Consider the following 25,395-nt stretch of genomic DNA (forward strand, 5'->3'; position numbering starts at 1 on the left):
GGTCACCTTCCAGACCCCCGGACCCAATCCCTGTCCTCCAGTTGCCTTCCAGACCTCCTGACCCAGTCTCTGCCCTATGGCTGCCCCCTAGACCTCCCGACCACCCGCCTGTCCACTATGTTCCCCCTGACCTTGCCTTGAACTGCCCGTTGACCCCCATGGACTGTTTCATTCCCCTTTTGTGCCTTCTGTCCCCTCGAGCTCACACGCTCGTTCTGTCCCCTCGAGCTCACACGCTCGTTCTGTCCCCTCGAGCTCACACGCTCGTTCTGTCCCCTCGAGCTACGCAACCCAGCGTGGCCGTCAGGAGCCGTCCTATTCAGAGGGGGGAGTACTGTCACGAACCCCGCTCCTCTGCCCCATCTCCGCTTCCTCGAGCACGCACCCATACACTCCGAGCGTGCTCGCTTCCCGCTCCATCGCTCCGCCCCCTTGAGCTCGTACGCTCTTTTTCCTCCCTCAGGCTTCCACGCCCGGTTTGCTATTACGAGCTCTCGCCAGTAAACTCTCTCCCCTCTGACACACATGCACTCCATGAGCGTGCTCTCTTCCCGCTCATCTGCCAGAACATTATGACCACTTACACTCACGCGCTTCCTATCCCCACACATTAGTTACACCTGCACTCGTCTCGTCACCTGTCATTGTTTACACCTGCACTCTCCCCTATAAATACACTATCCTTCCGTTTGTTTCCGGTTGGTTATTGTATGTATTTAGTTCCCCGTATCTTTGCCCCTGCTAGTCTCGTCTAGTTTTGCCCCTGCTAGTCTCGATCTAGTTTTGCCCCTGCTAGTCTCGTCTAGTTTTGACCTCCCCACTGTTTGATTACCTGTTTAGCTTGCCAACTCTCTCGTTCCCCTGTCTTTGTTCCCGCTAGTCTCGTCTTGTTCTTCGCCCTAGTTGTTAACTGTTTTCCCCGCTTATCGTTCACCTCCCTCATTAGATCTGCCCCCTTGTTTATATCGTTGTTTCCCCGGCTTCCGACCTTACGCTCCCCCTCGACTACTCTCACTGGATTTCCCTTGTTTTGTACTTTTGCCTGCACTGCTTTTAATAAACATTAAAAGCAGTTTCATCCAACATTGTGACTGTCTCATCTTGTGTGTGTGTGACCGGGTTACAGTAAAGTAACATAATATTTTTTTATTTTAGACTATAATATCTGAGTTACTTTTTAAACTAAGCAACGCATTGTTTTGTTCAAACTTTGAGACATGATTAGCATTTTAGTTCTATAGAGTGTGAGGTCAGAGACTATTTAGCAGAGAGAAAGGAAGTCAAAGGAAGTTCCACCTTGTGGGTAAAAGAGCCAATCACCTTTTATATACAGACATTGGCTGTCAATCAACTCACTAACGTGCATGCACATTTTGTGTTTTAGAGCAATATGAGGTTAACATTCGGTTGAGTGAAACGCGGTTGATTCATGTGTTAATACACACTGTATTATTAAATCAGTAATTGTGTTTAGGCAGAGGGATGATAAGACTAGTCTTCCACTGGCACAATGATACACGGCGTGAAATGCTCGCTCAATTCACTGACTTATGCTGCTGAATTGCTCCATATTACAGATCCCCTTAACTGGGAGAATGGGATGAGAAAAGCTGAAACTGGATCAGTGTCTCTGAGCAAAGTTCTACATCGATTGTGTATTCAGAGAAAATGTCTTACTTTCTAAAAAGATTAAAACAAATTTTTTTATTATAAACAAGAAGTTTGATTCATGAAACAAACCATTTTATGACATTTTGTAGCATTAAAAAAAGATTCTATCAACATGCGCCTTTGAAGTTGTGGCGTCTGTACGAACTGTGGATCAACTCAAAACAAATGTGCACTGAGATGACTTAAGTGAAAAATATTCATTTATTCATCAGACTTATTCCTTGAACATTTTAGGCTGCATTCCCCACTGAATTTTATCCTGACATTTGAAAAACGTCTTAAGTTGACTCTGGCATTGTCAATGGGCACAGCACATGATGACAGATATGATGCAGGTTAAAGTGTTGGACTTTGCTGCTTTAGGTAAGGCAGTGGTTATTCTTCATTATTCATCTTTGCAGCCATGTTAATGGAAAAAACAAATCATGCTTATTGATTCTTTATTGTAAATATGACATGAAGACCTACTTAAGACCTAATAACACCCAATGGTTAATAAAGGGGATGTGCTAAATTGCTGTGGCTCAAACCAAGAGTGTAAAATGCATTGGAACAAGTAATTCATTAGGTCTCATGATTTCTTATGGATGTCATCAATTCAAAAGTGTGCCTATATAGCACAGCACATTGATTTAAAGAGAAGTCCTTTGAATGTGCTTTGCTTAATGCTGCCCTTGAGGCAGAATGTTTATAGCTTATTCAAACTGAGTGAAGAAAACTTATGTTGTCTGGTTGAAACTTTGACTTCCTTGGTTATCTATAAAACTGACCCCCTGAGGACATGCCCAAAATACTTGTTTCTTATTTCAAGAGAAAAGTGGGAGCTCTGCCTCTATACCTCCTGATTTATATCCTACTTTATATCACAGTTTCAGTAAAATTGTACTTGAATTAGAAAAAGTAGAAGATTGTTTAATGATCTAACACACTGCATGATCTCTGTTTATGAAAGATCATTAAACATTTTAAATTGTTAACCTATTGTTAATCGTTGTGTGAAATGCCACTGTCTTTGGTTTGAGTCACTCATTAGGCAAGCATAGGTATTATTATTGCTCTATTATTATTAGGTTACAAACTCCTCATACTGCCTTAGCAACCTCATAGCATCTCCCTAGCAACCACCCAGAACACCTTAACAACTACATATCAATGTTCTAAAAATCACTCTGACCACCTTAGAAACCTTATCAGTGACCCAGAACACCTGAACAGCCACATGCACTACAAACCAGATCACCTTGGCAACCTCATATAAAACGGCCCAGCAACCACCCAGAACATTTTAACAACCACATACCAATTTACTACAAAACCAGACCACCTAAACAAGCTCATAGAAACACCCGAGCAACCACCCAGAAAACCTTAACAACCACATACCAATGCGCTACAGACCAGACAACATTATAAACCTCATAGAAACGCCCTAACAACCACCCAGAAAAACATAATAACCACATATCAATGCATTACAAAGCAGATCACCTTAGAAACCTCATATAAATGCCCTAGCAACCACCCAGAACACCTTAACAACCACATACCAATGAGCGACAAATCACACTGACTACCTAAGAAATCACATAGAAATGCCCTAGTGACCACCCAGAACACCTTAGCCACCACATACCAATATAAACCACATTAGAAACACCCTAGCAACCACCCAGAACACCTTAACAACCACATGCCAATGCGCTACAAACCAGACCACTTTAGAAACAGCCAGGAAATCACCCAGAACACCTTTACAATCACACACCAAAGAGCTACAAACACTCTGACTACCTTAGAAACCTCATAGAAACATCCTAGTGAACAACAAGAACACCTTAACAACCACATGCCAATGCGCAACAAACCAGACCACCTTAGAAGCGCCCAAGAAACCACCCATAACACCTTTACAATCACTCACCAAAGAGCTACAAACCATTCCGACTACCTAAGAAAGCCTCATAGAAAGGACGTAGCAACTACCAAAAATACCAGAACAATCACTTACACTGCAAACCGGACTACCATAGCAACCTTATAGAAAGCCTCCAGTGACCACCTTGAACAAACACTTCAACAACCACAAACCAATGCGCCTCAAACCAGACAACCTTAACAACCTAATAGAAATGGTCTAGCAAACACCCAGAACACCTTAAAGGTACACTCATTCATTTTTTTCCTCATTAAAAAAGTTTTACTCCTAAAGAAATTAATTGTCATTTTGAGACAAATGTGTGAAATCATGAGCACTCACATGAGATGAGGACTCTAGTCATATCAGTAAACCTATAAAAGCTGTTTAATTCTTCATGGAGAGGGTCTTCTCATGGGGTCAGCCATGTTAGAATGGAAATAATTCGACTACTGTATGTCTTGAATTATGCAATAGTTCTCTAAATAGGATGGAGGTGGGAGAATTTTGTTGCTGGGAGCCAGAGTCAGTCTGAAGCTACAGAAAAGACTACATTGTTTTAAGTTGACGATGACGTCAAAGTTGCTCCATAAATGCATCAGGTCATATTTTACATAGAACAGCAGTAGTGTTTGTTGTGTCTTGTGCTAATTGATCAACATGCAAAATTAATCAGTTTGTCACCACCTTTTTAGGCACATCCAACTGCATTCTTGTTTGGTAAAGTCAGTTTAATAGATAATAAAGTGAGTGAAGTGCAGTAGGATGATTTCTTTGCTCACAGTTTCAGTATTCTTTCTAATGCTTTGTGTTGTAAATATTTGTGGAGATGGTTGAATATTATCATTATCAAGTGAGAGTTTATCATTCTGCAAAATGGTCTTAGTACTGTAGATTTATTATCAGTTTTTTTAGAGGTTTGCTTATTGGCCAAAGTTATTAGAATTATTCTTGGGTTTATTAACACATTCATTCATAGCAATGTTTCAGTATTTAAATGCACACATTGATGGATAATATAGAGAATTTTGCTCTGTCAAATTGTTTTATTATACTGCATATTTATACATGTATATCTTTAATTATATAGTTCAGTAACAGAGGAATTGGCCAGAAATTAGTTTTTAGACACATGCAAATAATAATCTCTTTTGTACTGTATGTCATGGTGTAAATTGTGAGCTGATAATGACAAGTCAAAAATGAGTGTTCATGTGGCTCATTGGGAGGGACTCGTGAAAGATGAATAATTGTGCTATGAATAGAATGGGAGCCTATTTTGGTTTTAAATTACAGAAAATGTTACTAATTTGACAAAAGAGCTATGCTTACTTATTTATTGGAAGCCTCGTAATGTATAAATTGATGTCAGTGTTTTATGTAGAAATACATTTTATATATATTATACAGTACACTGTATAACTTTTTTGTGAGGTAACCTTAAAAATGTGCTTCATGTGGTGACATCTGAATTCAATTTTATTTAAATCAAAAATATTATTTAATTTGACATATGACATATTAGGTTACACCAACAAAAGTTATTTTATGTGTTAGATCAAGTAGAATATAGAGATGTTAACAGTTGCAGGTTATCACTTTTCACTGAAGGACATACTGTAATAAGTGTTTAATGGTTTAATTGGTGGAAAGTTGGGATACTGCTGGACATTTCTTACATTTTTAAATTTTTACATTTTTTATTTTAATTTCATAATAAAATACCATCACCTATTTTTAACTAAATTAAATTGATAAAACTTTTTTTTTATTTAGTTAAAAAATTACTAAATTCAATTTGATTACATTTTGTAAAGAAATTGAAATCATAAAATATTTTTTTTGAGTAAAAGAAACTAAAAGTTGCAGATGCTATGTCACAATGTTCTTGCAGCCTTTGCTGGTTGTTTGTAAGTTTTAGATGAGTCTTTTTGGGGGTTTTTAGTGCATTAAAGATTTCAGCAAAATAAGGTTTTGCAATACTGTGTTTATTTTTATGGAGCAGTGCTCATACAGCAAATGTAATGTGATGAGCTTAGAAAAAAACAATAAAAAAATGATTTGAAAGTTTTTAGAAATGTCCTCTTTTTTTGCTCCTGTGCTTCAAAAATGCATTTACATCGCAGTACAGCAAGAATCTTTACGGGACATTTCACCCAAAATTGCGAATTCTGTCATCATGTACTCATGCTCATGTAGTTCCAAACATTAAACTTTCTTCCTTGGAACTCAAAAGGAGATGTTTTGCAGAACTGATGGGGACCAGGGACAGCAGTTGTCACCATTCACTTTCATTGTATGAAAAGGGCAGCTTTGGACATGAACCATCCCTTTAATTAAAAAAAATAAAAATAAAAATCATCGTCATTAAGGACAAAGTATACAGTATTTTGGTTGTCCGTGTTGCAGATCACTCCAGACACAGTGTGCTGAACGCAAATTCCATCATCAGCACAGCCTGCACGGACTGTCCACTTGTGCCCCAGATTTTCTCGACACGCGGATATTCTTCGTCTGTGAGCATCCTGAACATGCGCCTGATGTTGACTGTACTAAAAGAGCATCACAAAGCAGTCGTAGTGTGACAACCTGGCATGCAGAAAAACAAAGTATATCTGAGCCTTTAGGCATTAGTGTACCATCTGTGACTCTCTCTCTCTCTCTCTCTCTCTCTCTCTCTCTCTCTCTCTCTCAAGGTTCAAACTCATCTTGAAAACCCCACTAAGTATCATATCCAGCAGGCTCAGCGGCAGCAGGTGAAGGCATATCTCTCCACCACTCTAGGAGATAATCTTGGATCGCAGGCAGTGAGCTTGCCGTGCCCCAGCCAGGCCACTGATCACAGGGGAATGCCTCCGGGGCTGGGCAACAGTGCCCCCAACAGTCCCATGGCTTTACTGACCATTAACTCCAACTGCGAGAAAGAGGTAATAACCCTGTTTCACTACTATGTAAGAATATAAAAATATTTATATTATATTCCTAAAAATCATCTGTATCATGGATGCATTGTAAATTGCTTCAGATTTTGTCATAATACATTACTGCTTTAATTTTATTAGTACTGTATATTTAAAAATTAATACGAACAATGAAGACAGAAAAAATAAGAAATATTTTGTATAAAGAAAAGAGGTAGTACTTTACAATAAGGTTCCATTCGTTAACATATATAATGCATAAGGTATGAGCAGTGGCTTCTTCCTTGCTGAGCAGCCTTTCAGGTTATGTCGATATAGGACTCGTTTTACTGTAGATATAGATACTTGTCTTCCTGTTTCCACCAGCATCTTAACAAGGTCCTTAGTTGTTTTTCTGGGATTGATTTGAACTTTTCGCACCAAACTACGTTCATCTCTAGGAGACAGAATGCGTCTCCTTCCTGAGCAGTATGATGGCTGCGTGGTCCCATGGTGTATATTCTTGCGTACTCTTTTTTTGTACAGATGAACGTGGTCCCTTTAGGCATTTCGAAAATGGTCCCAAGGATGAACCAGACTTGTGTAGGTCACTATTTTTTTCTGAAGTCTTGGCTGATTTCTTTTGATTTTCCCATGATGTCAAGCAAAGAGGCACTGAGTTTGAAGGTAGTCCTTAAAATACATCCACAGGTACACTCTAATTAGCCTATCAGAAGCTAATTCTCTAATTGCCTAAAGGCTTTTCTGGAATTTTCCAAGCTGCTTAAAGGCACAGTTAACTTAGTGTATGTAAACTTCTGATCCACTGGAATTGTGATATAGTCAATTAAAAGTGAAACAATCTGTCTGTAAACAGTTGTTGGAAAAATTAGTCGTGTCATGCACAAAGTCGATGTCCTAAACGACTTGCCAAAAATATAGTTTGCTAATATGAAATATGAGGAGTGGTTAAAAAATTTGTTTTAATGTCTTCAACTAGGGCTGAAGCAATTAGTCGGCGTTATCGACAACATCGACAATAAAACATTTTCGACAAAAATTGTAATTGTGGAATAGTCATTTGATCTCATTTTACGTAACATGAGATCACATTAAACTCTAATGATGATGCATGAGAGCAGCACTGCAGTATGTGCAAGACTGAGAAAAGAATTACACAGCTCAGACACACTCTAAACTTTATAAACAGCTTCAGGTGTTGTACATCGCGAAGTACAAGGGAATTATACAAATATCCCAAATAAGTAAAAACAGAAGCACTCTCATTCTGGAATAAATGGAGTCGGAGCCCTTTAAAGGAAACACCCAGGTGTTACATCTTAAATGCAGTTATTTAATGTGTTACAGCTTTATTAAAGTTTAAATAATTCAGAAGCAGGTCATGTAATTAACTACAAACTCTGAAACTGGCATTTCTCTGTGTGGTCAGCGCCTCTTCTATGAGTTGTGTGAATGTCCCGATCTAAGGGGGAGAGATTGAAACTGCACCCTACTGAGGCTCACTGTGTCACGGGATGCTCATCCCTCAAGCCCGCACGCTTAATGCAGCTAGATTATAATGCGCTGGCTCGTGACTTATTGAATCATAATATATGTCACTGTGTATTATGAAGTAAATTGGCAATATGCAGATTTATTAATAAGAAAGAGGTTTTTCTTTTGTGAGTTAAAGACGGATAGAAGTGAACAAGAAAGGTGAGAGAGGAAGTCATCGCCCCATTATACACTGCAACAATATACGTTTCTGATTTGTTTTGTCTTGTTTTCCAATAAAAATATCTAAAACTCATATAAAACAATGTACATTTACTTTAGCAGCTATACTGCAGAAGAAAAAATTGTTATCTGAGAATGTTGAATATAATATTAAAAATACAAATATTTTAATATATCTAAAAATCCTGTAAAAAAGATGCATTCACCTGCGGGGCAGCATATAAGATATTTAGACGTGCTTTTAGAGAATAGATCTTGAATATAAGTATAATTTGTTTTTACTGCACTCGCAGAAGTATAACCAAGTGAAACAAATACACATACATACAAAAATACACTGATATTTAAGATCCATTCTCTTAAAGCAAGTCTAAATATCTTTTATGTTGCTTCTCAATTAAATTGATCTTGTTTTAAGGATTTTTACACACTTTTAAATGGAAAACAAGACAAAAACACTTGATAACAATAGTTTTTATTTGCAGTGAAATTCTTTACTGAATTAAACTTAATAAAAAGTATTTTTTCCCTTTAATTCAGTGAACGTAATTTATATTTATTTCTTTATAATTAGTAAGCATTTTTAATACAACCTTTTAAGTCAGGGCACAAGCTGAATAATCGGTTAAGAGCTAATGAGTAATCGTTGCAATAATCGCAGATTAGTCGAATAATCTTTCTAATAATCGTTAGATTAATCGATTATCAAAATAATCGTTAGTTGCAGCCCTATCTTCAACCTAAGTGTATGTAAACTTCTGACTTCAACTGTATATACTGTATTTTCTTTTATTAAAAAAAATACCTGCACATGTTCTTAGTAAAACTGACTCCACAACATGACAAACAAATCTGTCATGAATCCTTTATCATGCGTCAACATCTGCAAATGTGGTATAAATAGACATAACTTTACAAAGATGTAATTTTAGAGTTCATTACCTGCTTATCAGAAAACTGACTCAAGTAGGAAAGCAGCAAAACTAACAGCCTCACTGTTTGCTTCTCTGTGAATATCTCACTATAACAGCTGCCATGGGTTGCGTCATCACTCAAAGTGTGATAGAGAGAAAGTCGTGCTGAAATAAGTGTTAATACCTGATTAAAGAGAGTCTACCGTTGATCTGCAGTTTACTTGATTATCAACAGAAGAAATGCATTGATTTTAACTGTATGTTATTCAAGCACACTAGAGCACTTTAATTGTCAAAATAAGGCCTATACATCATACACTATGCCTCTGAGTGCTGTTTGACTGATTACTTTTTATGTTTGTCAGATGGATGATGTCATTGATGACATCATTAGTTTGGAATCAAGTTACAGTGAGGATCTCATTAGATTCCCCTTAGACCCTGGGCTTCAGATGGCAAACACGGTATGGATTGTTTTGTTTTCTTTCCACTGCTACACTTATTTTTACTTACTAGTTCAGCTCTTGAACAACGGATCCAAAAGGTATTTGGACATGTAAGCCACATTAATATATATAGTATAGCTATATTCTAAATATCATATGAATGTATCATATGAAACCAAGTGATATTTATTTTAAAGACAGAGCACAAACACCTTTTTTTTAGCTAAACATCTGACAAAAAAGAAGTTTGTTAGGTTGGAATGATATTAGTTAGTCATTTTATGTGTGTTCAAATAATGTAATAACTCCAGTATATGTCCAGTGACTTCAGTGACACTTATTCTCTTTCTGTCTTATCAACACTCAAAAGGAGCCAATCAGAGCTGTTGATTCTGTCAGTATCCCAGAGATCAGTGTGTTATCGCCTGATCTAATGTCTGACTGTTGGAGTTTTAACTGTACACCCCAAAATATACATTTAGTCTGTGTTTACTCAACCTCATGTAATGGCAAACCTATATGACTTTTTTCTACATTAAACACAAAGGAATGAACTTTGAAGAGTGTTCATGGTGCTATTTTCACCAGGCAATCACATTAGGTTTGACTTCAGTAATGTCAAACAACATGTGAGCTTGCATCTCTTGAAAAATCATCACAAAGTGCCAAGATTAAATATGCAAAAAGGCAAATCAGTTTTGAAAACTACGGCGGAGGGGAAAGTTTTCAGTAAAAAGTGTACATTTTAAGTCATATGGACTGCTTTTAATATACTTTTATTATGCTTGATCTTATCTGTGCTTTTATTGACTGGAAAAGAGCCGCATGAACATTCTCCAAAACCTTTGTGTTCCTCGGAAGAAAGTTATGGAAATTAAAGTTTAGCGTGACATGAGGGTAAATGAGTAAATAATAACAAAATTGACATTCCTTTAATGCAGGGATGTACAGTGCGACAGTTGTGCTCGCATTTGCAATAAAAATATAATATGCAGCATTTTAACCCATTCAGGCATGTACATTTAATGTCATGTCCACCAACGATGAATGTTGCAACAAAGAACATGCAAATGAGATTTATGTACTTTGTGATTGTCAAATTGTGATCTTTACCGGGTTGCCGAAGACATGCTGTCACGGGAATTACAATTAATGTACTGTAAAATAAATAAAGGGTTACAGCACCACGATTTTTCTTGTTATGAATATTTATTGTAATCAAAATGAGTGCCTTCAATAAATTAAAAGTTTAAATCTAATTAATTACATGATATGCCAATTAATTAACGACCCTTGAATATCAATTATTCAATAAATAATTATTAAATATTTATAAATAAAGTTAAATAATTATAAGCATAATAAATATTATAAATATAATAATTCCTATAATTAAAATGCATTACATTATTGTGGCAGATGAGAAAAACATTGATAAGACAATAAAAAAGTGGCTGTAGAAGGCAATATGTTGTTTTATTTTTTGCTTAATACAGTCCACACAAATCAATTTTGCAATTGAGTTCGTCAATTTCTCAGAGATCTATTTAATATAAGGTCTTTTCTAAGGACGTGTCAGTGTACACTTGCGTAACATGGAGGTTATTTTTTTTTAAAGTGTCTCACTTTGGTTGTGTCATGTCAGAAACACAATGTTTTTAGGTCGTTGTATCAAGTTAAGCATAGTTTGTAACTTAGAAAAACATGTGTCGATATCCATGCATTTGTAATTGCGCTCCGTCCATCGGTATTTGAATGCAAGACCACGTCCTCATCTTGTGCTGTCACTAGAGTCAAGCAAGCCTTTGGTTTGTTCTATGTACAGCTGCATGTTGCCTATACAGCAGGAGTTCCACTTACTGCCCCCTGCTGAAGGCATGTGGTATTTCAAGTTTGAATTGCTCCGATGGCACAAATTTTCTTTATGATGGTCTGGGATAATGATTAAATGTGTAATTTTTCATACAATTAATCACACTTAATTAACACATTAAATCAACAGCCCTTATAAAAATATTGTATTAACTCAAATAAGTCATTACAAATGTAGTATTAAATAATACATAGGAATAAACAATTTCAAATAAAACTATTGCAAACATACACTTTGGTGTGATAATAAATTGTTATTTGTGCTAATAATTTTCTTTAACACTTAAAAATGAGACAATGTTGACATGTATTTATCTTGTATTTTTAGATTCCTGTGTCAGCTAATCTGTTGGACATGTACAGTAACCCAGGCATACCTCCTCCTGGAATCTCAATCAGTAACTGCCCTGCTAATCTGCCCAACATTAAAAGGGAATTCTCTGGTGAGCATCAATGAGTCTACATTGAGTCTGACCATGTTTGAGTTGGTTAAAGCTGCTGTTTCAAACATGAACGTTTTAATGCTAATGTTTCGATTAGCAACAAAGACCCTCCGGACCTTTTGACGATGTATTGTGTTTTACCTTTTAAAGTCTGTAGAAATGTCATGTGGAAGATGCTCTTAGAGTGAGAAATGTAAAAATATGATCATATGCCACATAGTTACTCCATCTCCAGCCATGATGCACATGATGGACAAGCCCAGCTCCTGTGGCAAGTTTGAAAACTATCAAAGGCCTGAAGGGTTTCCTGTGGGTATGTGGAATATTTATTATATTGCATGTCAGGTTCTTATCTGAAACATAACAATAGCAATTTTGTGGTTTTCATTTGAACATTCACAAACCTGTTACTGGTTAATCAGATTTACAACATGTACCATAGCTATGTTCAGAATAGAATATTTGCTTACTACTTATTTAAATGATTCGTTCACCAGAAAATAAGCAGTTATATCAATATTTACTCACCTTCAGGTTGTTTCAATCCTCTGACCAGTGACCATGTTTGTAAAATTTCTAAAGCACAAAAACACAAAAATAAAAGTGTGCACTATCAAAAATGAATTATCCATAAAAAATCCATATGACTTATATGCTTTTTTGCATGTCTTCTGAAGTGAAATGGAATATTTAATAGATTTTTGTCAAATCAATTTAAATAGTTATTCACTGATAATTTTCTTCCCATAGCTCATGTCTAGCCCATGTTTGCATCCAAATTCAAAAATGGCATGTCGACGTCATTGACACCGAAATAATATGGATTCTTATGTCTATAATAATCTGATGTAACACTCCATTTTCAGATCAGTGAATAACAAGTTACATTTCAGTATATTTCTCACACACAGCTATCACATGACTTCAGAAGACTTGGAATACAGTGCATGTATAGAGAGTCCAGTAGGCTCTTGATAACACTTTATTTTACGTGTCCGTGTTACACATGTTACATGTTGTTATTGGGGCTGTCAATCAATAAAATATTTAATTAAATTAATTACATGACATGCCGATTAATTAATCGCAATTATAATCGCATATAATCATTATTTGCTGAGGAAGGCCTACAAATAAAGATAAATAATAAAAATAATGCATAATAAGTCAAATATTAAAAAATCTAATATGTAGGGCCTATAATAAATACAGTATATAATATGAATTGAAATTCAGTTTGAAATAAATGTAATTATTGTTCCTATTGTACCTCAAATGGACGTGTTTGGAACATCTTACTGGTATTCAGCGTCACAAACGGCACATTTTTGGGATGCTGTGTGTAGTTAAAAGTAGTGGAAACTTTGAAAATCGCATCTCAAGGTTCCTGTATTTTGTTGTGCTTGTGAGTGAACTGTTCTTGTTCTGTGGCTGCTGCTAGTGAGGTTTGTTAAGGCGACCTGCCACCCATTGACGTGGTTCATAAAAAGAGATTTACTTCAAGCTTCAATTGCTGGTATGGTAGGAAAATATGTACTTGTATTAAGGAATTTACATACGTGTCAAGGGGCAAGATTACTTTTTTAAATATTTTTTTAACTCTTTATTTTTTAGATGATTAATCACACTAAAATAAAAATTGCCCTAATTGTTATAATTGTTATAGTAATAACAATAACAATAACAATATTTAAATACAAGCCTTTTTAAAAATAATTACAAATACATTACATGTATTTCATTAGTTTTACTCTGTAATTTGCTATGTCAGTACAGAGTAACATACACAGTGCTCTGTAAAATAAAGTGTAAAATCTCTCTTTTTTTCTTTTTTTCCTTTTGGAGCTTGACATACAAAAACAAGCTGGGTAAAGATGCATAATTTTTTTTTACATAAAATAACAACATACAGGGGGTGAGGAAATTATAACAAATATAATTTTTGGGTGAGCTATTTCTTTAAGAAATGCTCCAGTTTCAATTCAAGTTAAGTGCAATTGACAGCATTTGTGGCATGTTGATTACCACAAAAATGTATTTCATTTATCTTGTTCCTCCTTTTCTTCAAAAAAAAGCAAAAAATCTGTGTTACAGTGAGGCACTTACAATAGAAGTCAATGGGGCCAATTTTTGGAGCATTTAAAAGCAGAAATATTAATCTTATAATTGTATAAAAGCACTTGCATTAATTCTTCTGTTAAAACTTGTGTTTTATTTGAAATGTAAAGTTGTTTAAATCTTAATTTTTACAGTCATTTTAGAATGTTTGTTGACATTACATCATCATGGTAACAAAGTTGTAAAATTGGCTATAACTTTACACAGAAAAGGTTAGTAAGTGATTTTATCACTCTAAAATCATGTTTGCACACATATTGTTTATGTCTTGTGGCTAAACTTTTGAAACATTGAGTGTTTTAACATTAAAAAAATTGGCCCCTCATTCACTTCCATTGTAAGTACTTCACTGTAACGTCAATTTTTAAATAAATGAGGGACGATTTGAAATTGTGTTCTGTGGTAATCAACATTATGCCACAAAATGCTGTTGATTGAGCTTAAGTTGTATAAAACCTGGAACATTCCTATAATACTGTGCAGTATACACCATTGGAGCAGCACTCAGTATTTAACAATATACACTTTAAACAGTAAAATACCTTCTTGTGAAATAAGTGTCATATGAGCTTATGTCATATTTATTTTTAGCTACATTTTGTGTTAATTGTTACTCGTATGGCCTGCTTTCCTCTTCGGAACACAAATTAAGATATTATAAAGAATATATGAGTGTTCATCAAGGTTCAAAATGGACATAAAGGCAGCATAAATGTAATCCATAAGACTCCAGTGGTTAAATTTATGTCTTCAGAATCAATATAATAGGTGTGGATGAGAAATCCTTTTTTTCTCTAAATCTCCAATTTCACTTTCACATCTAAAATGACTTATATTGATCTGTTTCTCATCCACACCTATTATATTGCTTCTGAAGACATGAATTTAAACACTGGTGACTTATGGATTACTTTTATGCTGCCTTTATGTGATTTTTGAAGCTACAAATTTCTGACCACCATTTACTTTTATTGTATGGACCTACAGAGCTGAGATATTCTTCTAAAAATCTTAATTTGTGTTCGGCAGTAGATTGAAAGTCATTCACATCTGGGATAGCATGAGGGTGAGTAAATTATGAGAGAATTGTTATTTTTGGGTGAACTACCCTTGAACTAACATTTTGAAAATCAAATAATTTATCAAAATAGAGATGTTTAAAACATGACTGTAATTGAAATACATTCATCAAACTAGAAATGAAGGTCAAGTTGAGAGCTTTCTATTGTGTACAGTGTGCTTTGTTGCATACTGTGCAAATCTAGTAGGTCATCCAGGTATTCCATGCATACAGAAAATCCAAAAACTGTGCACAATATACAGACTATATATAGCATAGTAAGAGTAGTATGCACGCTATTCCGAACATAGCCAAATAAATGAAATAAAACCTCTAAATCTCTAAAATAAACATTGAGCTGTCAACTTTTCCTCTCACCTTCCTTTGTCTTTTTTAGAGGCAGAGGTACGCGCTTTCGCAAAGGAAAGGCAAAAAAAGGATAACCACAACTTAAGTGAGTGTTTCATGTTGATGTTGACTTAATATCGGTCTGCCCACAGTTTGTTCATTGAGCTTATGTTGCATATTGCACACAAACTGGAAAATACCTTTTTGATCTGGCAAGCTCTAATCTGATTGGCTGCCTTGATTTAACTTCTGGCAGTAAGGGCACATCAGATTTTTATCGGGCCATCTGGAAACCAAGTTGTGTTTACAAAGTGTTGAAACAGCAAGCATTTGTGAAATAATCACAGGATTTGCCAACAATTTACAGTTTATTAGCATCAAATCTTTGAAAGATACAATTTTGTTTGAGGCACATTGCAGCAAGTTGACAAAATTTCCAAGAACAGAACTGTATATTTTGCTTTGTTTTCTGAGTTGTGTCCATGAAATATTTTACTTATTACACTGCTTTTTCTGGCATTTTCTGTACAACCTTTTATAAAGATGCTAACGGCACTAATCAACACTAACACTAAACTGCATTCAAAAAATAACAAACTGTGGTTTTTGGCCAGAAAGTGCTGCAATGAGGACTAGACTATGTAATTTAGTCAAAGGTCTGGCTACTAAATATCATATGGCCTTTGAATATCATATGAATTTGTAATATAATGTTATTTTCTTCCTGTGTGTCAGTCGAGAGGAGGCGAAGATTCAACATCAATGATCGAATTAAAGAACTGGGGACTATGATTCCAAAATCGAATGACCCGTAAGGACACAAATATTCAGTTTATACTGAGCTACATTTGAACCATATGAATACATGTTATTATTACAACAGACACTAATGCTGATAATAGAGTACTCTTTAGATGTGCTGTTTTCAGCTGAGGATGGTTGTGTTGTTCCTCAGGGACATGCGCTGGAACAAGGGCACTATTCTGAAGGCCTCTGTGGACTACATCAAGAAACTTCAGAGAGAGCAACAACGTGCCAAAGAGCTGGAGAACCGACAGAAGAAGTTGGAACATGCCAACCGCCACCTGGCGCTCAGGATACAGGTCGGCTCAGACTTTTCCAACAATATTGCCAATAACTAGCAATAAAATACCATTGTAAAGGCATTTCGTTGTAGAGACAGTAAATGAGCTCACCAACAAAATGCAATGTGTAAACTTTTGATTGTCTAAAGTAATGATACAGTAGACTCATATTTCCTTCACACGAAAACTGACATGTAGATACCTCATTCGGCTCGTTTGGATGAGTCAACTGTGGTATCATCTTGGAATGGTCAACGGGGAGAGCTGTTTGAATCGGTTTGAATGCAAGTGATTGGAGGAGATGCCTCAGACCAAGCTCCTTGCTCAGACCGCTGCATAAACTATGTTTGTGTGGAAACCGTATCGCAGTCCAAAGCAACAGCTGCTAATAAGGGATCTACGTATATATAAATATCTACACAGAGGAGGCTCAAATGCTTGCGCCACGTCTATTTCTTACACCTAGCATTTCACTTCAGAAGATGTTAATTTAGAGACGTATGGAATATTTTTTTGATGGCTATATGTGTTTACTGGAGCTTCAAAAATGTGGTGTCCATTTACTTGCATTTTATGGACCTAGAGAGCTGAAATATTCATTCAAAAATCTTCCATTTGAGTTCTGAATACGAAAGAAAGTCCTAAACATAAAAAGAAAAGAAAAGTGTAAAAAAAAAAAAAAAAAAACGTGACAAAGCTTTTATACCACAATGCAAATGAAGCAGAGATCTTTCCAAATGCATAGAATCAAATCAACAAAAACTGTGAGCCTTCAGAGAATATTCTCTCATCATTTACCTCATGCCATCACATATGTGATAAACTCTCCCTTTAAGATTAGCAAGCAGATTTTCCCCTCATTCCTACATTCTGCAGGTCTTAAACAGCCATGCACTTGTAATCCAAACAGTATGTGGTTTGGTGTTATGCAAATATTGTCATCATCACAGACTGTTCGCGTGCAGTCCAGATTTTCTCGACACGCGGACACTCGTCTGTGCACATTCAGGTCTGATTAAACTTTTCACAATCTAATTTATTCCCAATGGATAACATTAAGTTTCACTTGGAAATATGTCACATTGCGGAAGTAAATTGAGTTGTAAGTGCTGTTTCATGTTGACTTTAAGCAACAGGTATTTGTTATAGTAAGCCATTGACAGGAGTCCTCTTAATTCTTTTTTAATGCTCCATGTTAATCCAGGAGCTGGAAATGCAGGCTCGTGCACATGGACTGGCCATCACCTCCTCTACACTCTGCCCATCAGAGCTGGCAGCCCGGGCCATAAAACAGGAACCAGCTCTGGGGAACTGCACCCAGGATATGTACCCCCATGCGCACTCCTCCTGCCAGGACATGGGCCGCTCTAGCACCCTCGACCTTAACAACGGCACAATCACCTTTAATGACGCTCACGGCCTGGGCTCTACCACTTCTGCTGATGCAGGGGCCTACAGTTTGGTCCCAATGTCACATGACACCAAACTTGACGACATCCTAATGGACGACTCATTGTCCCCTGTAGCAACAAACGACCCACTGCTTACCTCTGTTTCACCTGGAGCCTCGAATGAAAGTAGCCGTATGAACAGCATGAGCATGGAAGAAAATGAGCATGTTTGTTAGCCCTCATTTGACTGGTTATTGGTTGCAGTTTTCCAACAATACAATTGACTGCCGAAGAGGAAGCACAGCTTGCTTTGCCAAGTGAAAAGTAATAGAATTTTTCTGTTTACACTCATTTTATTGTACTCTAATCCAGTTTGCCTTCTTGAAATTTTTGTCATATTACAATAATTCAGCTGTCCATAATATCAAAATAATCAAGGTCAGTATCAGAAAAAATAATGATTTGTGTAACTTTGCATAGGTGTAGTTAGAATGTAATTGAATCAACTTTGGGATAATGTAAAAATGCACCAGAATGGTGATTTTTTTTTCTGGTTTTACAGTAGTGCACATTTTTGAAGAATATATCTTTATATCCCTTGTAAAGAAATGATTTAAGCATAATACTTGCCATTTAACTTGTTTATGTAGATATTAAACAACATTTTTGGTGTTTTTCTCCAGGCCAGCGTCCTGGTAAGCACACATACTTTGACAAGACATGCGACAATAGATTTAAAAAAGTAACGTTTTAGTGATAAATGGAGGATGAGCAAGCATACTAAAATAGACATCGTCCAGATAAAAATGCAAACATTGAATAGCCTTGAAACAGCTGTATCTAAAATTATTTCATCCTATTAATTTGTGCCACTATTCTCTCAGGAGGAAATTCACTGAAAATGAACCGTGCTTGCTGATAGCATTGTTTATTTGCACCTGCTGTCTACGTTGTTTCAGCACTTCAGTAATTCGCTAAAGCAATTGTTAATCATGAACGTGCGCTCAATTGCACCGCACATCTGAATGCATGTTGGAAATAAGGCTCTTCTTTGTCATTTGATCATCATTTTATCAATTACTGCTGCCATATTCAATAGAAAATATTCACAATTGTCTCTTTTAAACAAAATTCAGTTTCCGCACCAGGCAAATAGCCTTGACTTGCAGTATGAAAAAGATGCATACTATAATAATCCTACTTTACATGAAAAGGATGTGTTTTTACTGAAAATTATTTAATTTAAATACAATATACATGACGCAGATGGCTAGTGTGTGGTTAAAATGGATTGCGAGAGGAATCTGAATAAGGTACAAGGTTTTTTGGTCACACTTAAGTCTTTTTAGGTCCTTAAGAATTGAATTTGTTCTATTGAGAGTATTGGATGGGAATCAGGTCATTTCATGTCAGCGGAATAATCTTTAGACCCATAGGCTGCATGTTTTGCACCTTTGGAAGGACAGTATTCACAACGTATTTGCAATATCTCCATCAAATGTGTCAGGATCTGTAAACAATATCCAAATGTAAACCAACAGAGAATACTCTGCAATACTTGGACATAATGACAAGAATTTGGGGTGATAATAGTTCCTGAAAACATACATAGGCATTGTTTTTAATGGTCTGTTTTATGGTTAGTGGCCATATTTGTCATTTAAAATATAAAAAAAATGGCCCACTCAAAATGTCATGTTAATACACATGATTTGTTGTAGTTATATGTAGTGCCTATATAGTTATACTCTACTTGTTGTCTAAAATTATGATTTTGAAGGTCCCAGAAGATGTATTTTGACACAATGCATCTCAAAATGCAGCGCATAGTATGAAAGAATCCATATGAATGTGAACTTATTTATTTCTGGATGCTTTCACTAAAGCAATAATCATTTAGTTTTTCAGACTTCATATTTCAAGTCATACCCCTAAAAACACATATTTATCCTCCCTGGAATATGGGATTTTTAAAAACATTTTGTACTGGTCAAAAACACTGGATCAATGCTTGTACCTTGAAAACCAAACTAAACAAAAAAGTATTTAAAACATTTAAAAGAAAAATAATATATGTATTCTAACACTTGTTTGGGTTTTCCGAATGTTTACATGGTGTAAAACGACTGACTGTATATGTAATAATAAGCTGTTCTGTTACTATATATTTTTTAAATGTTTCAAAATGCTCAGCTGTAGCAAAGGTACTCTGATGAATGCATCCAATTTGTTCAACTATAATGACCATGCAATTACTGTATTATGTGTTTCATAGAACTATAATATTTAGTTCAGAAATCAACCTGTGCTTCACTGAAAGATGTTGTAAGATTTTAGTATAGTTAAAGCCGATTCAGACCACAGTTAAGTGCCTTAAGGCCAAAGTATATTTCAGTGGTCTTTATTGTTGATCACTCGTTTTCAGCCCAGGTATATTTTGTCACAGAAAAACAAAGTATACCTGGGCCTTCACATTACAAACCTGTTACTTAAAGGAATAGTTCACCCAAAATGAAAAATATATCATCATTTACTCACCTGCATTTTGTTAATGCAAAAACGTTAAGCCGAATGTTCACACTGCTCCAAAAAGTGAATAGGGGCTGGCGCAGTAGAGTTCCAAAAATGACAAAAGAAAGAACCATAAAAGTATGACAGAAATAGTCCAAGACTTGTGAGCAATACTCCCAAGTCATCTGAATGCATACGATAGCTTTGTGAAATAATTAGAACCAATTTGTGACAACAATCACTGCATCAATAATTACTTTTATTCACTTTCTCCCAAATCTCAGGTCAAACTACAGATTAGTTTATAAACACTTTTCGCCCTTTTCCTCTCACAATGCTATCTTCTGAAATCTAAACACTTTTACTATAGCGCATGACTTCTTTAGAGTTTAATTTTAACGTTTGCGTTACATAACCAACCACATGCACAAGGTTGTTCAGGTGCGATCAAATTGTGCAGAAGCTCAGATGATAGAGCATTGCACATGCGATGCAAAGGACCAATGTACAAGTCATAAAGGGACATGTTTCATTAGCAATTGCGATTTTCATCTCACATTTTCCATTTATGACACTATCTGTTAGGTTTAAGGTTTAGGGTAGAGAGGTCGGTTTTGTTGATTTAAAACTCAAGTATTAACTTAAAAAGCCTCATCTGGTTAGAAGAGCATTTCACTCGCTTTTAGCACATCACAGTGGACATTTCACCTTGAAACTGCCACAGTAGTTTTTCAAAAATGTTGTCACAGTCAATTTTCATGAGATACGGATGCATTTTCCATATTTCTACAAAACTTGGCTTGACACATTTTTGTACATAAATTCTAAAATCATACAGCTTTGGAGTGAAATTAGGGGAGTAAATAATGGCAACATTTTCATTTTTGGGATGAACTACTGTCTTGAAAATAAACGTATTCACTTGTATTTAAATTTCACTTGTGGTTACTTGTGGTTAAATTTTGTCTTAAACTGTGGTATCAAATTGGTGTAAAATTTCTTTCCTCAAGTGAAGTAGTGGGGAATGATCTCTTTGTTGTACCACAAAAACCTTTTTAATACTGAAGCCTGGGGTTTGACTCAAGACTTTATCTGACTTAAGATGTATTCTCACTTAAACATGAGTTGTCTTGAAGCATTTCAGGACTTTCAGGAGTAGTGTATTTACATTAACTCTGCCTACTAGAAAGAAACTACTGAAAGTTCACTTCAGTGTCCTTTGAATATAATGTTATACAGTGTTGACTGCTAAAACATTGCCAAATTCCAAGTAGAATCTATGCAGTAAAACTGTTATGTATGTTGTGAATTTATAGGAAAACTGGCTGTTGCAATTGTATTTTCTGAGCAATAATTCAGACAATCAGGTAGCAGATAAAGCACGAGGTCACTGAATGTCTGCTGAAAGGTGCCTTTAAAACAGGCTTCCATGAAACTTCAACTGTACATCTTTTAATAACAAAGTGTTTTTGTTTTGTTAATGTAATTTTGTATTATATTTTTGAAGCTTAACCAAACATTATTTAAGGAAGGACTTAAAATTGCTATTAATGGACTTTGTATAAATTCAATACTGGAGGCCGACCCAACTTTTCACTTGTTGAAGTCACTTTTCACTGAAACCGTTATTTTGAAATTGAAACTTCCACTGGGATGTTTTATAAGGAAAGTAGCTGGTCACTAGTGTGACCATTTCAGGCTTAACAAGTGTACTGGGATTGAAAGTGTTACAAACATTAAAGTTATATTTAGTGATTTTCACAATTCTGGTGTTTGTGTGTTTTTTTCTTTATTATTTTAAGGTGCTGTAAGCAATTTTAGCTGTTCTACTTCCTCAAGACTGAGTCGTTGGATTAGCCATGCCCCCTCTTTCCAAAACTGCAATCCAATTATACCAAATGAGCTGTATTGAGAGCAGAAACGGTTGTTAAAAACAACAGCAGCAAAATAGCGCCCTCAGCTGACAACTGTTATGAACAACATTGCATAAAAATGAAAGCCTCAATAATTAACTTTAACTGCAATACTATAAGGAAGTACAAAATGATTGACAGGCAGAAAGCGTCAGTACCCGCGGACACATTTTTGTTTGCTAGAGTCTAGTGCTGTCACAGCGATCAATAAGATGTCTCACAACACTTTTTTTTATTTTGCATACCTTTCCATGAAAAAAAATCACTTTCAGCACCTTTAATTTGAATCAGAGACATTTTATTCTCAAATATTTGTTGAGTCATCCTCTTAGAACCATTTCAAACTGTGGACTGATGATATGTCCAAAGGACACCAGCCAGTCCAGGTCATCCTCCCACAGATCTAACAAGACCTAAATTACACATGGCAGTGATGTGAAAATATATTCAGATCTCTCCCTTAAGGCCCCTACATACCTCAAACAATTTCGAAGAACGAAAGGGTGTGACGTCATTAATAATAAAATTGGGCTAAAAAGAAGGTGTTTTTGCATTAATTTTGGTGGTTTGCAAAAGCTCACCAGGAAAACTTCATATTGGCTGCTAAACACCTTACTTCCACTGGCCCTCATCATCAAAGTCAAGTCAAGTGGTTTTTATTGTCATTCAACCATATACAGTTAGTACAGTACACAGCGAAACGAGCATGTCTTTTGTTTTGTCCACATTCAGAAACAAGTTGTTGGCTCTACACCAGTCCGTTAGCCGCTGCACCTCCTTTCTGTATGCTGACTCGTCATTCTTGCTGATAAGACCCACCACGGTCATGTCATCCGCAAACTTGACAATGTGGTTCGAGCTGTGCATTGCTGCACAGTCGTGAGCCAGCAGAGTGAACAGCAGTGGACTGAGCACACAGCCCTGGGGGGCCCCAGTGCTCAGTGTGGTGGTGGTGGAGATGCTGTTACCGATCCGGACTGACTGTGGTCTCCCAGTCAGGATGTCCAGGATCCAGTTGCAGAGGGAGGTGTCAAGGCCCAGCATTTTCATCTTTCCAATCAGGTGCAGAGGAATGATTGTGTTGAATGCTGAGCTGAAGTCTATGAACAGCATTAAAACGTATGAGTCCTTTTTATCTAGGTGGGTGAGGGCCAGATGGAGGGTGGTGGCGATGGCGTCATCTGTTGAACGGTTGTGGCTATACGCAAACTGCAGTGGGTCTAGTGAGGGGGGCAGCTGGGTCTTAATGTGCCTCATGACGAGCCTCTCGAAGCACTTCATGATGATGGTTGTGAGTGCGACGGGATGGTAGTCATTGAGGCAGGACACTGAAGACTTCTTTGGCATGGGGACAATGGTGGTGGCCTTGAAGCACGTTGGAACGACAGCGCTGCTCAGAGAGATGTTGAAGATGTCGGTAAGAACATCTGCCAGCTGGTCTGCACATACTCTAAGCACTCTGCCAGGAATATTGCCTGGTCCAACAACCTTCCGTGGGTTGACACTGCATAGAGTTTTCTCACATTGGCCGTGGTAAGACAGAGCACCTGGTCGTTGGGAGGAGGGGTGGTCTTCCTCACAACCACGTTGTTCTGTGCCTCAAACCGAGCGTCGTTCAGCGCATCTGGAAGGGAGGCATCTTTGTCACAGTCAACTGATGTTGTCCTGTAGTTGGTGATGGCCTGGAAGTGACTATGGATTCTCTGTGCGTGAGCATGCTTTGCCTCCCTGATGGCCCGGGACAGTTTGGCCCTCGATGTTCTTAGGGCTGCCTTGTCACCTGCTCTGAAGGCGGAGTCTCGGGTCCTCAGCAGCGCATGCACCTCCGCAGTCATCCACAGCTTCTGGTTGGAGCGTGTGGTGATGATCTTGGAGACAGTGACATCATCAATGCACTTTCTGATGTAGCTGATCACTGATGCTGTCTATTCCTCCAAGTTCGTAGAGTCACCATATGTTGCAGCCTCCCTGAACATGTGTGTGATGGGGCGGAGGGCGGGACCGGGTCGTGATTATACACACCCAGTCCCTTATCAGGCTAATTAAGCCTCCGAGAGGGATAAAGGCCGATTGCGGACGGTGGTGCGATGAGAGAGAGATCGTTTACGGACATGTCCGTCATGTGTGTGTTTGTCTTTTATTTAAGTTAATCATTAAAATATTGTTTATATCACCAGGCCGGTTCTCGCCTCCTCCTTTCCATTGAACAGCTTTACAATGTGCCAGTCAGTACATTCAAAACAGTCCTGAAGAGCAGAGATGGCTCCTGCTGGCCAGGTTTTCACCTGCTTCTGAAGCAGTTTTGTGCGCCTGACGAGCGGTCTGTATGATGGAATTAGCATAACAGAGATAACAGCTCCGTCCGGTACACGCCTGGGATGTTTGTGTAAACAAGATCAAGCGTGTTCGCCTCTCTCGTTGCAAAGTCCACATACTGATAGAATTTAGGGAGCACTGTCTTGAGATTCGCATGGTTGAAATCTCCGGCAACAATAAACAGTCCGTCAGGGTGATCATTCTGCTGTTCTCTAATAGCCCCATACAGTTCACAGAGCGCTTCCTAACATTAGCGCTGGGGGGAATGTAAACTCCGGTTATTATGACTATGGTGAATTCCCGTGGTAAATAAAAAGGTCTGCATCTAACAGTCACCAGCTTCAACAACGATGAACAGTAGCTAGAGACTGGCACAGAGTTCTTGCACCATTCTGTGTTGATGGAAACAGTCGTACCACACATTGCTGCATTTCTGTCGGCACGAAACGAGTCTAGCTGAATGGCTGCAACCGGAACTTTGTTGCTGAGCCACGTCTCCATGAAATCAAAGACGCAGTAGTCTCTAAACTCATGCTGCGTAGTCTGCTGGAGTAGGATGTAGTCCAGTTTACTGTCCAGGGAGCAAACATTTGAGAGCAGGATAGAGCCGGCCGCTAGGGTTTGTTTTTAGCCTAGCATGGACCCCCGTCCTATTGCAGCGCTTCCGCTTCTCGCACACTGGTTACGACGTCTTCTCCCCGGTCACCGGCATCAGACGACACCGAGGACTGGAGGCCTGGTCTCCGCATCAAGCT

General features: G+C 37.2%; 1 protein-coding gene across 1 annotated transcript in view; it reads left to right on the forward strand.

Annotated features, from left to right (window-relative positions):
- Positions 1–22,140, forward strand: part of LOC127628466 (microphthalmia-associated transcription factor-like) — a 71,099-nt gene extending 48,959 nt beyond the window's left edge. Inside the window, exons 3-10 of the mRNA XM_052105221.1 lie at positions 6,283–6,513; positions 9,503–9,601; positions 11,784–11,898; positions 12,119–12,211; positions 15,474–15,530; positions 16,160–16,235; positions 16,380–16,527; positions 17,714–22,140. Coding sequence (XP_051961181.1) covers positions 6,283–6,513; positions 9,503–9,601; positions 11,784–11,898; positions 12,119–12,211; positions 15,474–15,530; positions 16,160–16,235; positions 16,380–16,527; positions 17,714–18,136 — 1,242 coding nt within the window. The 3' untranslated portion in view covers positions 18,137–22,140. The remainder of the gene's footprint in view (positions 1–6,282; positions 6,514–9,502; positions 9,602–11,783; positions 11,899–12,118; positions 12,212–15,473; positions 15,531–16,159; positions 16,236–16,379; positions 16,528–17,713) is intronic.
- Positions 22,141–25,395: the final 3,255 nt, after the last annotated feature.

The sequence above is a fragment of the Xyrauchen texanus genome, chromosome 35, assembly GCF_025860055.1.
Source record: "Xyrauchen texanus isolate HMW12.3.18 chromosome 35, RBS_HiC_50CHRs, whole genome shotgun sequence".
Taxonomy (NCBI): Eukaryota; Metazoa; Chordata; class Actinopteri; order Cypriniformes; family Catostomidae; genus Xyrauchen; species Xyrauchen texanus.